General features: G+C 54.4%; 1 protein-coding gene across 50 annotated transcripts in view; it reads right to left on the reverse strand.

The window, feature by feature from the left end:
* Phldb1 (pleckstrin homology-like domain, family B, member 1) overlaps window positions 1–14,167 on the reverse strand; it is a 47,988-nt gene that overhangs the window by 28,127 nt on the left and 5,694 nt on the right. For 45 of the 50 annotated variants that reach the window (XM_063264879.1, XM_063264878.1, XM_063264877.1 and 42 more), the window contains 5 exons: window positions 12,790–12,870; window positions 11,803–11,926; window positions 10,780–10,950; window positions 3,219–3,344; window positions 288–1,636 (listed from right to left, as the gene is read on the reverse strand). In XM_063264879.1, the coding sequence (XP_063120949.1) occupies window positions 288–1,636; window positions 3,219–3,344; window positions 10,780–10,950; window positions 11,803–11,926; window positions 12,790–12,849 (1,830 nt within the window). In that variant the 5' untranslated portion in view covers window positions 12,850–12,870. Of the gene's footprint in view, window positions 1–287; window positions 1,637–3,218; window positions 3,345–6,167; window positions 6,361–10,779; window positions 10,951–11,802; window positions 11,927–12,789; window positions 12,871–14,167 lie in introns of those variants that run through there. The other 5 variants (XM_063264856.1, XM_063264857.1, XM_063264871.1 and 2 more) reach the window with 5 other exon arrangements.

The raw sequence follows: 14,167 nt of genomic DNA on the forward strand, positions 1-14,167 counted from the left end.
GCCACTATCCACTCATCTCTGGCCTGCACACAGACACATAGACACACACCTGCACATGCATGCACACATACAAAACTAAATAAAAATGTAGAAAGCCTTAGCGTTCAAAGATGGTTCCTTCCCCTTCAGGGAACCAGGATTGTGAGATACAGGGCACTTAACCTGATGGCTCATCCCGAAGCAGCCCAGGCCCTGTACATGGCTCCTCCTGGTCTGCCAGCTGGCCTGCCCACACCCTGGCAGAGGCGCTGCCTTGGGCAGTGGCAGCCTCCCTGGCATTGGCTCACCAGCCTCTCCATCTCCTGCTCCCGGAGCCGCTCTTGGCGCTGCCGCCTGTGGTACTCCAGGAGATCGTCCTCATTGTCGCTGATCTCCGTGATGCTATTTTTCCTCTCCCTTGGGATGGGCACCCGCAAGTCCCCACTGGAAAGCTTCCTTTGAGCATGGGGGCTCTGGCGAGGTGAAGCCCCAGTAAGAGAGCCCAGACTGTAGGCTGGGCTTAGCCTGCCACTGAAGCTGCCCTTGCGAGGTGCCAGGGACTCCCCGAGTGTGGGCGAAGGACTCCGAGTCCTGCGGCCCCGTGCTCCTAGTGTCAGGGAGAAGTCCTCAGGTGAAGTCCCATGGGCTGCCCAGCGCCGGGGCCGGGGGCTCTCTGCCACTTCCCTGCTTAGTTTGGGATCTGGGGCAGTCCGGGCTGGCAGTGGGGACAGAGCCCTTCGAGACAGAGATGGACTCAACGGGGGCAGTTCCCGCATACTGTCCAGGCCCCGCCGGCCCAAGCGGGGACTCTCCGGTGGCTGGAGGGTACGAGTTGCTGACCCATCTGAAAATGTTCTGCCCACAAGCTGTCGAGAGGGGCTGGTTGTTAGTACCCGCTCTGTGCCTGGGGGCTCACGGAAAGGACTGGGAGGGCGGTCCTGGAGTGTGCCGATCTTGTTTCGGGGAGCAGGCACTGGAGACTGGAACTTAGGGCTGCCAGGAATACTGGTGGGTTGGCTGCGGGCACCGGAAGATGGATATTCACTCAGGCTGATAGCCACCACAGGCAGCTGCCCACCTAGCCTGGGACTCTCAGTGGTTCTGCGGGCCTCAGCCAAGACTGTAGCTGCAGGACTGTCAGTCAGAAGACCTCGGAGACCAGGGCTGGGAGGTCTCTCATGACCCCCTTTCCTGCCCAGCCGGGGACTCTCAGAGGAGCGGGAACCACTTGGGCGGGACTGTGGGGGTTGCAGAGCCAAATGGTAGCTGGAGGAACGGGCAGGCACGAGCGGGGGCACAGAAGGTCCTGGCTCCTGCCCACTGGGAGAGTGGCTAGCACAGCTTCCACTGCTGGCTGGTGAGGACAGTGGAGAGAAGGCCGGAGAGGTGTTCTCATAGCTGGAGCCCACAGACATGGCTCCTGGGCTGGTTGGAGGGGACAACAGGTAGCGTCCACCATTAGCCACTGGCGACAACGGGGATGTGGCTGCAGGCTTCTTGCCTGCAGCTCCGGGCTCCTCTAGCACCAACGAGTCCATGATTTCCTGCAGGTCCTTTTCAATGGAGCTCACCAGGGAACTGTGGCTGGCACAGGCTGGAGGTGCCCGGGTTGCGGGCTGTGCTGTGTGGTTCCCATTGACCAAGCTCTCTGATTCAGCTGAGGGGAAAGGCAAAGAAGACTCAAGGTCTGGTTTTTGGTTCTAGGAAGCCACACATGTGCACAAGCAAGAGCACCACCCAACCTCATCCTAGGGGCAGTGGGGCCGTGAGGGTTTTGGAGAAGGAGCCAGGAGATCGGAGTTCTGGTACCAACCCACTCTGCCATCGACCTGTTCTGCGGCTTAAGCCAAACTCTCTTGCCCCAAGTTCCCCTCCTATAAAGAGAAATGATAGGCAAGGCCTTCCTGGCTCTAACTCTGAATGACTCAGGACAGAGTCAGCAACAGTACCAGGTATGTAATTCTCTACGTCTAGTTATTTCTAACTCGCTCCAACAATACGATCCTCCTCGCCTTGGTTTGGCCAACTTTCTGTGCCTCTCTTTTAGGAAGAGCAAGTAGGCACGCTACAAAAGAGATGTGGACCTACTGTGGAGCTGGCCAGAAGTCCCAAGGCTTCTTAGTCTAAGAGGACACCAGGGCCTCTCAGTATAACAGTCAGGGGCTGGTGGGAGCAGGGCGTCCAGGGCTGGATGGGTGGTGAATGTGGTACCGGCTTATCCGATCCAATACACAAGAAGGATCTGCTAATGGCTTGTGCCTGGAAGCCTAGCTGGGGAGCCTCGAGGCACAGTTCAGTGTCTGCAATTATTCCATTAAGCCACACCAGCAAGAGCTGGCTTTTGCCTGGCCCTAGCCCTTGCCAACCATCCGGGAGTCCAGAACCCTCAGAACCAAACAGCCAAAGGAGTGATATGACCCAGACAGGGGACTGGAAGTCATAGGTATGGCAAGGGAAGAAAAGAATGGGTTTGCAAGGCTGTGTTTTGGTCCTAGTCAGTGACCACTTGCCTTTCTTGAAGTCACCAGACTATGGGGGTCATGAATAACCATTCCATCAAGTGAACCTGACATACATGCTCACCCGCCAGAGAGCCAGCATTGGCCCTCTAGTCCCACAGCCATTGGAACGCCATGGCAGAGCCTCGGATGGCACACACAACTAGCTAGCTTCCCCATCTGCCCCCTTCCCCCTGGGCAGCCTACTGAGGGACCTGTGTTGATTCCTAGAACAATTGCCAATTCTCTTCTAGGGATCAATAATTCACACACAGGCTGCAGCTGGCTGCAGCTGCTCTCTGAGTCATCGGTCAGCGTGGCATGGCCTGAGAGTTGAGGAGTGCCTCTGGACATGATCACCAGCAGGTGGGACTCCTACCCCAGAAGCTACCAAGGGTTCATCATAATACACAGACCCCCCCCCTCGAGTGAGGCACTCCTGAGATGACACGGTCCTATACAACGAGTGACATCTTCCGTGGCAGCAGGGGTTCCAGGCTAACAGAACCTTGTATGTGCCCTCGGGGCACATGATTTCCCAGTTTGAGCCAAGCAGTCATGCCTTGGATCATTTCCAGTGGCCCTATGGCCTAGCATTCTCTACCAGCCCATGGCAGGTGGCAGTGAGCCCAGACCATCAGTAATGTCCTGCTCTAACACTCCAAGGGTGGTTGGAACAGGCAAGGACACATGTCCAAGGGGTGCCACTTACCCAGCCACCTGCCCCAGCTGGCTACTTACCAGAGCCAGGACTGTACGTGGACCCTGGGGCCCGGCCCCCTGCTGGAATCATACTCTTCATCCACTTGGCTTCGGCTGGGTGGTTAAAGCGCAGGAAGGTGGACTGACCCAGACACAACATGCAGCCTGCAGAGAAAGCACTCACTTAGAAAGTGCAAGCAGGGACGAACAGTATCCACACAAGGCTCCTCTGGCCTGCTTCTCTTTGGAATGGAGTCCTGACATGGGTTCCACGGCACACATCAGAATAGGAGAGATCACTAGCAGGTTAAGTTCCCCAAATGGAGTCCTCCTAGCTCTGAAATCTTCAGGTGGCGCCACTACGCCTCCAAGCTAGTTCTCTCACGAAAAACAGGACACTTAACACTACTAGATCTCCCAGGGTTAGTAAGACTGCATATGTGAAAGTACTCCTGAAGTGGGAAAAATTCTTCAGGTAAAAAAGAACGCTCGGGGCTAAAGTGATGATGGCTAGAGGGTGAGAGGACTTGCTGTTCTTGCAGAAGACTGGAACTTGGTTCCCAGGACCTACAAGATGGCTCGAAACCATCTGTACCTACAGTTCTGAGGATGCCTGCTAATTTCTGCGTGCATCAGGCACTCGTGTGGTACCCTTACATACAGGCAAAACACTCACAAAACAAGCAAGCAAACAAAACACATAAAATACATACATTTTAAAAAGGAAAAATGAACATCCAACACAAATGTGTACCGGTGGTTTGCCGAATTGCCTCTTGGGTAAAAGTGTTAGTTTTAGAGGTAGTTTAGAGGCAGCATCTTTCAGAGTCACACACACACACACACACACACACACACACACACACACACACACACACACACAAAGATATACGGGGACAAGTAAAACCCCACAAATCAGTCAGGTGCACAAGTGGGGTTCAGCATGTACTCTGACCCCTTCCTATGGTAAGACTTCAGGAGGGCTACCATGCTCTCTGAGCATCTAGGGAGCAAAGCATCCCCCGGCTGTATTTTGCTCTCCGGTAGACTCTAGCCAGTTCTCTGTGACTGGGCCGCGCTTCAGCCAAGCACATTCCCAGGCAAGCGATACAAGCCCAGTCCTGCCCAGGAAGTACGAGTGCATAGAAAGAGGTGGGTATGTGGGAGCCAGAAAATGTAGCCAGGGGCTTGGGAGTGTGCACTGCAGCAGGTGTGCCCACAGGCGCCTAAGCCTGGCTGGCAGAGTTCCTCCTGGCCATGCCAGGTGTTCCAGGTTCCTACCGAAGATGCTCTGCTGAAAGGAGCCAGAGCCCCCCAGGGCTCTCTGCTACACAGCCTTCCAATTCGTCCATGCTCCAGCCCCGACCTCTTGGCTACCCAATGTGCTGCTACATGGTGCCCCATGCTTCATGCCAGTCTGGGGTAAGACTGGCAGGAAGTCTACATTCCAGGACGTTGAGGCAGTTTCAGCCCAGGGAGGTTGCAAGGGCAAGGGGCATTCCAGGCCAAACAAGGGGGTACTCTGACAGGACCTCTACTGAGCCCAGAGGTCTGATCCTGGGACCCTAGACACTGAGAGGAGAGGCTGACACTCTAAGAAGCCCACCCATAGCAAAAAAAAAAACTGTAGCGGTCGAAGCCACCCACTACTTTGGCACACCCACAGCCCTCCCAGGCAGACGGCACCAACAGTTCTAAAGGCTGATGGGTAGTTGAGAGTAACAGGGAAGGCCCTTCCCTGCCAAGCCACCAATCAGAGGAGCTAATCCCATAGTAATCATAACTGGGATAAATAATAGTCACCAGAGCCATCCACCTAATTACAACCACAGCTGTTCCAGAGAAAGCCAGTCACCCCCTCCCCTTTCGGACAAATATTTAATAGCCTAATTAATGATGAATTCGAGGGGTCTAGACAGATTCACTCAACTCTAGGGTGACAGGGGGCAAGGGCTGTGGCTCTCTGCACAGTCTAAGCTGGGCAGCAGGTGGGGAGGCTGGGTGGGATCCATCCAAGAAGTGCTGTCCAAGGAGGCTTTGGGTATCTAGGGACCCTCTTCCCTGGCACCTACAGCCTGGATACACTGCCCTGCCCTTCCCCCCTTCACACCCAGGGGGTGTGGCCATGTTGCTCTGGGCTATAAATAGTGGTGCCAGGCACTGGCGCTGTATTAATAGAGTGGGCAGGAGGGCAGCCGAACAGAGAGCAGACCAGCTCTGGCCCAAATTAACTTACTATTTGTACTCGGGGCCCCAGGCGTTGCTCCTACTCTGGCACTTACTGCCCCCAAAGACGTGGCCAGCCCGTCTATGTTAGGAAGCCCCTACTCTGTTCACTCTGACCCCCCACGGAATCAATCCAGCCAGAGTCATAGTCCCCGCCTTGTCCTCTCTGCCCAGGAGGACTCAGGGTCCAGCTGTGTACAGGTGGGTGGAGGAACTGCACATCTGGAGGGAAAACACTGGGCAAAGGAGCGGGTGGATCCTGTTTGTGAGGGATGCAGAAGGGAAACACCCCACGCAGACTCACACACAGACACTCAGAAACCACACAGGCTCACGGCCATATGGGCAGACATGCTGCACACTCACGGAGACAGTCACTGCCCTCCTGGCCACACAAATAGAATGGACTGGCCAAAAGGAAGCTGGGTGAGGGGAGAATGTGAGAAAGAATCTAGGCTCTTCTCATCAGATTCCTGCTGGTGATAGCACAGGCTCCCTCAACCTATGCAGGACCCCTCTACGGGCTCCGGAGGCGGGTCCCAAGGAGCAGACTCCCTAAAGGTGGGGAAGATGGGGTCTGCACAGCCATTTAATAACTCAGACCACCACTCACAGACGTTCTGAGTACACAAATCATCAGATTAACAGCCTCAGGTTCCCACTGGGGGACGAGGACCTCATTCCTTTCACTGCGCCCACCCGTCCTAGAACGCCCCTCCCAGCTGGAGCGTCTACGCCCGGTTGCCGGGAGCAGTGGCTGACCTGGCTGAGGACTCACCGCTGAACCCAGACCTCCGGACTGTTCTCTTCTACTAGCCCGGGCCCTGCAGGTCGCCCGCCCGCCCTGGGCCTTTGAGGGGGCGGGACGACCTCCCGCGCCGCCGGCTCCTGGAGCGGTTGCGAGCAGCCAGGGAGCGAGCAGCCGCCAATGCCCGGGGAGGGGCGGGCCGGCGACCAGTGGCGGGGGAAGGGAGCCAGAGAGGGAGGGACAAAGGCGAGGAGGAGGGGAAGAGGAAGTGATGGAGGAGAGGAGTGTGGAGCTGGATGGAGAGGGAGGGGTGGGAGGGAGGATGCCACCAGGCGGCGGGATGAAGAACCCGCGCTCGGGGCTGGAGGGATAGTGGGGCTGGCAGGAGAGGCTCCCAGGGAGATGACGTTAAAAGTTAAGGTGAGAGGTAAACAGAAGCCAGAAGATGGAGAACCAGAGGTCGGAGTGATACCAGGTTCTGTCTTACCTAAAGTTCTCTAGAGTAGGAAGCCAATGACTGAAGCCCATGGCTAGGGGCCAGTGTCATCTAAGGGCAGTCACACCTTCTGACCCAGTGGCCTTGGATTCTTATCCACTGAACGAGGAAGATGGCCTCAGTGACAGCAGAGGACATTCTATGACTCCATACATGATGGAGAAAACGTGGGATTCACCATGGGATCCAGCTAGGGTCACTAGGTTCAGCTATGACCCTCAGTCCAAAACTGTGACAAGGTCACCCTGGGCTGGGAGCTCAGGCCAAGGCAGTGTTCTGTGCAATGCAAGCAACACTGATCTCAGCTCCTGTCACCACCCTGACTGCCTTTTTCTTCCAGTCCCCACCCACCAGAGCTCACCGGCATTGACCCAGGCTGTATCAAGGCGCTGACCTCTCCTCTAGGTCAGCCCTTTCCCTTAGCCATAATCTCAAGTTATGGTAGCTGCAGCAAAGGGCTGTCCCTTATTAAGACCCTTTCTAGGGCTGGAAGGATGGCTAGGTGATTGGAGGCATGCGGAGGACCTGGGTTCAATGGACAGCACTCACACGGTCCTTTAGAACTGTTAACTCCAGTTCCACGGGGAGTCCACCCTCCTCTCTGGGCACTGTGTGGGCTTCTAGGCACACATGTGGTGTACAGACATAATTTTAAGCAAAACACCCCCTACACATAAAATTGTGTGTGTGTGTGTGTGTGTGTGTGTGTGTGTGTGTGTGTGTGTGTGTGTATTTAAAGACCATTGCTATCTTGAGCGTTAGCTGGGGCCACAAAGAATTGCTTTTAACCTAGAGACCTGGCCCTGGACACCAGACCTCACATATAAACCACACACACACTCTCTCTCAAGCACTGTTCCCAGCAGCCCCTGGGGGAACAGTCTGACTGTCATCTCTAATACAAAGCAACACTGCCCAGTCACAATGACACCACCTCAGCCAGGCGCACACTGATCCAGAGAAGCCCCCACATTATACATGCTCCATCACACAGAGTTATTGTCACATTTTCAAGTCCCCAGCCTTCAGCCCCCTCCTACTTACACACTTATTTGAGCAGAGCTAGTCTTCCAATCAGCCCCTGGGGGGAACTCTGAAATAAAAAGCCAGCTTTCTTAAAGAAATAAGAAGGGATTTTTTTCCATTCTCGCTGAATAGGTCACTGCTTCGCCCACTCGCTGGCATACTATACACGCCCACGTGCAAACATACACAAACACACACTCGCATGCACACAGGAAACCTATTTCCCTTCTGAAGAAAAAAGGAAGACCCATATAGGGTCAAATATAAAACAAGGGGAGGCGTTAAAAAGCCAAGACTCCCCAGGAAGAGTGATTCACCAGTCTGGAAAGTGTGACAGCCAGCTGGACAGACGCAGGCAGACGGGGAGAATACTGCCAGTGAGGAGTGGTGCAGGAGGCTGACACAAGGAAGCTGGGAGCTCCCTGCCTTCATTCCTCCTCTCCTTCCCTTGAGTTTCCCTAGTAAAGATCGTTATCAGTCCAACAGAGAAAGCTCGGAGGCTTCCTGCCCAGTTCACAGAAGAAATAACATAGCCGGAGGGGAGGGGAAAGCCTGGTGTCCTGGATCTCGGGGGTGGCAGCTGGCACCCCAGGGATTCTGGCTATATGGCAGCTCCTTCCCACCAATGGGGGCTTCAGAAGTGAAGGACACTTAGGCAGCAGCATGTGGTAGGAGTTGATGGGGGACCTCCTGTCTAGACAGCCCAGGCCCTGAGCTGTGCGGCTCTTGGGAGTCTCTCTTCCTTAGTCCCCTCCCAGATCTTTCATGTGGTTTGGTGCTGCGGTCCCAGGGTGGAGCAGCCCAGACCCCAGATTGAGATGCAGCCGCCCCGTTTACTTCCTTGGTCCCTGTCCCAGCTCCACCCTTTGTTCTGTAGAGAAGAGGGCAGCATGGGATGTGCCAAGATGCCTGGGTACAGGGGAGGCTCCCTCACATGTTCACTCCTCTGGGCTAAAGGTTGGCTTCTGTGCTCTGGCCTCCTCTCCCTCCCCTGGCCCGAGCATACTCCTGACTGTAAGAGCCTGTCACTGCCACGAAGAGTGTCATCATTCCAAGTTGCCTATGGCGGGGTATAGTGCCCAGAATGATGCTACTGATACCTGGCCCAGTCAAAGAAGGATCCTTATTATCCTTCTCAAAGAGGATTTCCAATACAAGGCCAGAGTAGACAGTAAGACAAGAAAAATGTGCGTGCATGTTGCCCCTAAGGCCTGTGCTGCTTCACCACTGAGCTCCCCTTACAGCCCTATGTGAGCCTTCTGTACACACAGCATGCCACAGAGCTCTCATGTACACACAGGAATACACGCATAGACATTTTTGAGGCCATCAGTAGTTCTGAGTTTACCCACCACCCATTTGAATCCACAGGTCTGTAAACAACAAGGAAAGGCACAAATAAACACCCAAACATACAGGCCCAGAGGCACAAACATATCCGGAGACACATAAACACAGTCCGGTCACACAGACACACAGAGATAGCACATCACCCCCACACCACCCAGTAACGAAGGAAACGCACTCCTAAGAATGTCCGGACTGGGGCCAGGCAGGGCTGGGCTTGGTGCCTTGCTCCAGAGATGAGACAAGGAAACTCTCAGCTCCTGGAACCCAAGAGGGGGTGGGGGTTAGGAAGAACACCCATTCCTTTGTGCCTCCGCCTACCCTGCCAAGCTTCTGAAGCAGGCGAGCCCAGACAAGAAGGCTGGGTGGAGGGTGGGATGGCGAAGGGAGTTTAGGGTCAGCAGAGTGTAGGAGGGCACATACTTGGCAAGATAGGCTTCTGAATCTGGAAAGTGGGCCACAGGAAATGTGAAGTACTCTGCTGTGGCCTCAGACCCTCCCTCTTCTCAAGAGCTAAATGATGCCCTGGGAAACTGGACCACAGAGTTGATGCGTCTGGGCCTTTCCCTATCTGTAGAGGCCAAGAATGCTTTTACCCCCGAGAAATGATGGGATTGGGGAGAGGAGGTAGGGACTGGGAGGTCTTGGAATTTGCCCAGCCTCTTTCTTTGCTGCTCTGTGACTCACTGAATCCTGGAGCAGATGCACTGTCTGACCCTAAACAGGACTGCCAGGGACCAGACAGCATCCCAGTCAAAGCCCTAGTTTGTGGGGATCCCCCTCATCCAGAGTCAGAGACCCTGAACCCCAAGAGCAGGAGGGTCTGCCCTTAGCTGCTGTGGGACCTCCCTGAAACATAGTAGCTATGCTCTGCTATACCCCAACAGCACAAGAGAGGAGTTGTTCCTATGCCAGAGGTTAGGGAGTGTGGCTTAAGACCTGAGAGACAGTGGGGTGAGTGGGATTTCCCCTGCAATCCGGCTAGTGGGCTCACCGTGAGAGCCAGGCTCAGCTCAAACCTTCTATCCTATGTGAACCTGACTCCCAGAGAGTCACACCTGGCCGGATCCTCTCTTCTTAGTCCGATAATAAAAAGACCCACAAATAAACTAAGGATGCTTAGTGCTTGTTTCCAAGGTGAATACATTGAGCCCATTCAAAGTACCACCTAGCCAGCCCTTACCTGCCTGGTAACCATGGTAATTATGGGACTTTACACACCCGGGCCTCCCTTACCCAACAGAGCAGGCTGGTGTCTTAGGAAACAGGGGCAGCTAAACCCATGACCCTACCCTATATGCAGCAGAACAGGCATGCCCTCCGGGGACTTCATTCTCTAAGGCGACTCAACACGACTCCCTCCTGACATCCCTGAACGCCTCATCTCCCCCTACAAACACTAAAAGCCATACTACACCCAGGACCCTCTGAAACTGAAGCCTCTTCTCTCTATGTGATTGTGAAGAAAGAGTGTGGGGGTGGGGAGGTCTGGGAAAGTCTGGATGCTGGAGGTGGGAGTGGGGCATTATTTTTAAGATGTTCTGACACCATCGACAAGGAACCTGAGGGCGGCCAACCATCTCACTGACCTAGGAACCACCACGTCAGGCCTCCCCTGCACCTAACACGCACAGGCTATGAGACAGACAGACAGACAGACAGGCGCACGCGCAAACACACACACACACGCACGCACGCACGCACGCACGCACGCACGCACACACACACACACACACACACACACCTTACCACCTTACCCTGAGTGAGCCGGGTGGGCTGCCGAACAGGGAGCCCATCAATAGTGCAGGCATTGCCACAAGGGTACAGGGTGAGAGTGCCCCTCAGATTCTCGATGTAGCAGTGTTCTGGAGCAAGGCCTGGACCTTGCAGTGAGATGTCCCTGGCTGCTGAACCAATCACTGTCCTCCCTAGAGACAGGAGACAAACTGAGTCAGAATGATCACCCAGGCTAAGAAGGTATGGAGATGGAGAGAGGGGCCACTGTGGAAGTATATGCCTATCTCTTAACTTATGCTGAGACCCTGCCCAGGTCTGGCTACCTTGAAGGTCAGCCAGTAAGGGGTAGAAACTCCTCTCAAGCAAGCAGAGAAAACTGTGTCTGAGTGGGATCCAGAGAGAGGCCACAGAACTCAAGTCACCTTGGCAGCAGAGAGGGATCTCCCTCTGTCCCCCTAACTGCCTTCCTCCTGTGCTTCCTTTCTAGCGCCCTATCTTACCAGAAAGGCCCTCTTCTCTCTCCTACCCAACCCCTTCCTCTCTCTGGTCCTCTCTCTCCAGCGCAGCCTCTCCCCTCCATCCCTCCCCGGTAGAGCCCCTGGGACTGGCATTTGGAGAATGTGGGGAATGCAGTGTCACCCAGGCAACAGGTGCAGCCAGGAAGGGAGAAGCCATGCCAAGGCCTCGGGTTAGGATATATACCCATCTTTTCAAGTTCTACGTAGTTCAGTTCCCCATGCCAGCCCTCATCCTGGAGCAGGAGCGGGGACTGGTGGGGGAGTGGGGCTGGCTCTTGGTCCCACAGGCTGGTAAGAGCAGTATGCTTTCTTCTTCCCCTCAGCTGTCCCCCTTGATTCTAAACTAATATTTATTTATTTACTCCAAACTGATCTTTAATCAGTTCATCTGCCGAAAAGGGCAGGCGGTCAGGGGAGGCAGGCACGAGGCGAGGCAAGCACCACGGACTGCATAAGGCAGAAGGGCCTCCACAGGCACAGCCTGGAGGGCAGGAACCTTGTCCTGCCAGCCCGCCCTCAGCTTACCTTCCTCCAGCGGCAGGAGAGTGATTGCTGTGCTGAGCCTGCCGCTGCCCAGGCTCACAAGATGAGGTTTGTCTGTCTGCACCTTCAGTCCTTGACCCGTCTCAATCAGATCCAACGGCCCTTTCTGCAGGTAATGTGGACAGACAACAGACAGGAGGTAAGACTTTCAGACTCCAGGCCAGCATCCCGCGCCCAGTCACACCAACAGCCCTTGGCCCTCACCAAAGACTCTGCCGTCTGGAAGGCTCGGCATAAAAGAGCAATTACTACACTAAATTCCAACTACACCTGAACGTGGGCCCCTAGCTCATCCCACTGTATTTGTCTCCGGGGCTAGGCTCAAGTATCCTGTACCCCTTTTGTTTATGAAAACAGGAACAAGGAGGGAGTGCCATATCTATTAAGAGGAGCCTCCCTCCCCCAGCTCCTGGCTGGCTTGTAATGGCTACCACCTGGCTGTGCTTCCTAAACTGAACTACAAGGGAGTGAGAAGGCCTGAACTAGGAGGGTGATCCTGCTGGAGCGTCTGGAAACCGATTTCAGACTTTCACAGAGGAGTTTCGGGCTGAACCAGTTAACCTGACTCAGACCTTGACTGAGCTGGTAACAGGCTTGTGACTAGGGACGGGCAACTGGCAAAATGCTGCTTCTACTCTCATCCTTGGACTTGAACAGCTGGCGAGTAAGAGAGCTAAACCCGAGGCTGGAGAGATGACTCAGTGGTGTGAGAGAGTGTTCTGCTCTTGTGAGGGACCCAGGTTCAATTCCCAGCACCCACATCAGAAGGCTACCATTCCCTAGAACTCAAACCCCAGGGGTCTCTGAATCTGACCTCCTTGGGCACCTGCACTTCACATACATGTAAGCACATAAGCACATAAGCACATAGATTAACATAATTTAAAATGAAAATAAAACTCAGAAAGGAAAAGTTCTGAACCACCCTCACCAGGAGCCTTCTTACCCTGTGGTCCTGGTCCCACTCACCTGCACCACAGCCTGGGTCTTGCATCCAGGGCCTAGCTGGTTCCTATTAAGAGTAGCCATGGTCCTAGGGCTCCAGAGCTCCTGGGAACAATAAATACAGGTAAGTGGGAAGAACCGATAAAGGAAAGAGGTAGGTGCTGTGGTGGGGCTCCCAGGGCAAAGCCAGTGCAAGCTGCAACTGTCTCCATTACACATGTGGTGAAAAGCTGGGGAGAAGCTGAGGAGCTTGGGCAGGGGAGCAGGGGTGACCTGTCTATCCTCTCACTTAGCAGTACAAGATGCCTCCCACTGTCTTCCTCTCTTTCCCCTACACCCCTAGCCATCTGGGGCCTTAAACGGAGCGGGCAGGGCTTACCAAGAGGAGCAGGAAGCCCCTCCAAGGACACAGATATCCAGAGATCAGGCAGGTGGGTGCAAGGGCTGATGTAACTGAACCCCTCCCCCAACCTTTCCTTTTTCCTCCTCTCCCTTTGTCTCTTTCCCCAAGGGTCTCAATAGGAAATGTTTTCTTAAAGGAGACAGAGAGGGGGAAACCCAGCCATTCCTGTCATGCCTGCTTGTCTCAGCTCCTGTAACTTTTTCTTTCCTTGAAAGCTACCTCACCTAATATAATGAGCTGTAAAACTTCTGTGCTTTGGAGTACAGAACTCTGCCGCTCTTCCGTGGTGCTGGAAGAACCAGAAGTTGATTCCTGAACCCGAACTTGCATCTCCTGCCTATCTAGTATACCTCGGTAAATCTGTTAGTTATATTTTTAAGGGGTGTGAAGACCAAGCAGTTTACTAGGTCACACCCCATGGGGTACAACTCGCTCTGAAAATGGCAGCTATGGGGTTGGGGATTTAGCTCAGTGGTAGAGCGCTTGCCTAGGAAGCGCAAGGCCCTGGGTTTGGTCCCCAGCTCCGAAAAAAAGAACCAAAAAAAAAAAAAAAAGAAAAGAAAAAAGAAAATGGCAGCCGCGTAACCCTGATGTCTAAGCCACCGACCAGCACTACTCCCCACCCCTCGTTCTTAGGCTTGTGTGTTTTGGTCTCTGACCTTTGTGTAGGAACATGTTACCAACTTGTCAGGGTCCCTCCCCACTTTCTCTTCCAGCTGTCACACAAGTGACTCTCAAAGGAAGTAGAATGAGAGCCTGGATTCCAAGGACTGTCCCCTCCTGACCTCCAGGCCCTCCCTCAGCCATGGAGTTACTAAATGTATCTTTCCCACATCCACTTTTCTTCCTGGTCTGCCTGCCCATCATCCCTGTCACCCTTCCCACCCAAGTTGGCAGAAAAGAGGCAGGAACAGTGAGTGCCTGGGACCCACTCTGGACTGCCTGGAAAGAGGGAAGACTTAGGTCACTCACCCTCACCAGCCCCTCTCCAAAAGCACT

The sequence above is a fragment of the Rattus norvegicus genome, chromosome 8, assembly GCF_036323735.1.
Source record: "Rattus norvegicus strain BN/NHsdMcwi chromosome 8, GRCr8, whole genome shotgun sequence".
Classification (NCBI taxonomy): Eukaryota; Metazoa; Chordata; class Mammalia; order Rodentia; family Muridae; genus Rattus; species Rattus norvegicus.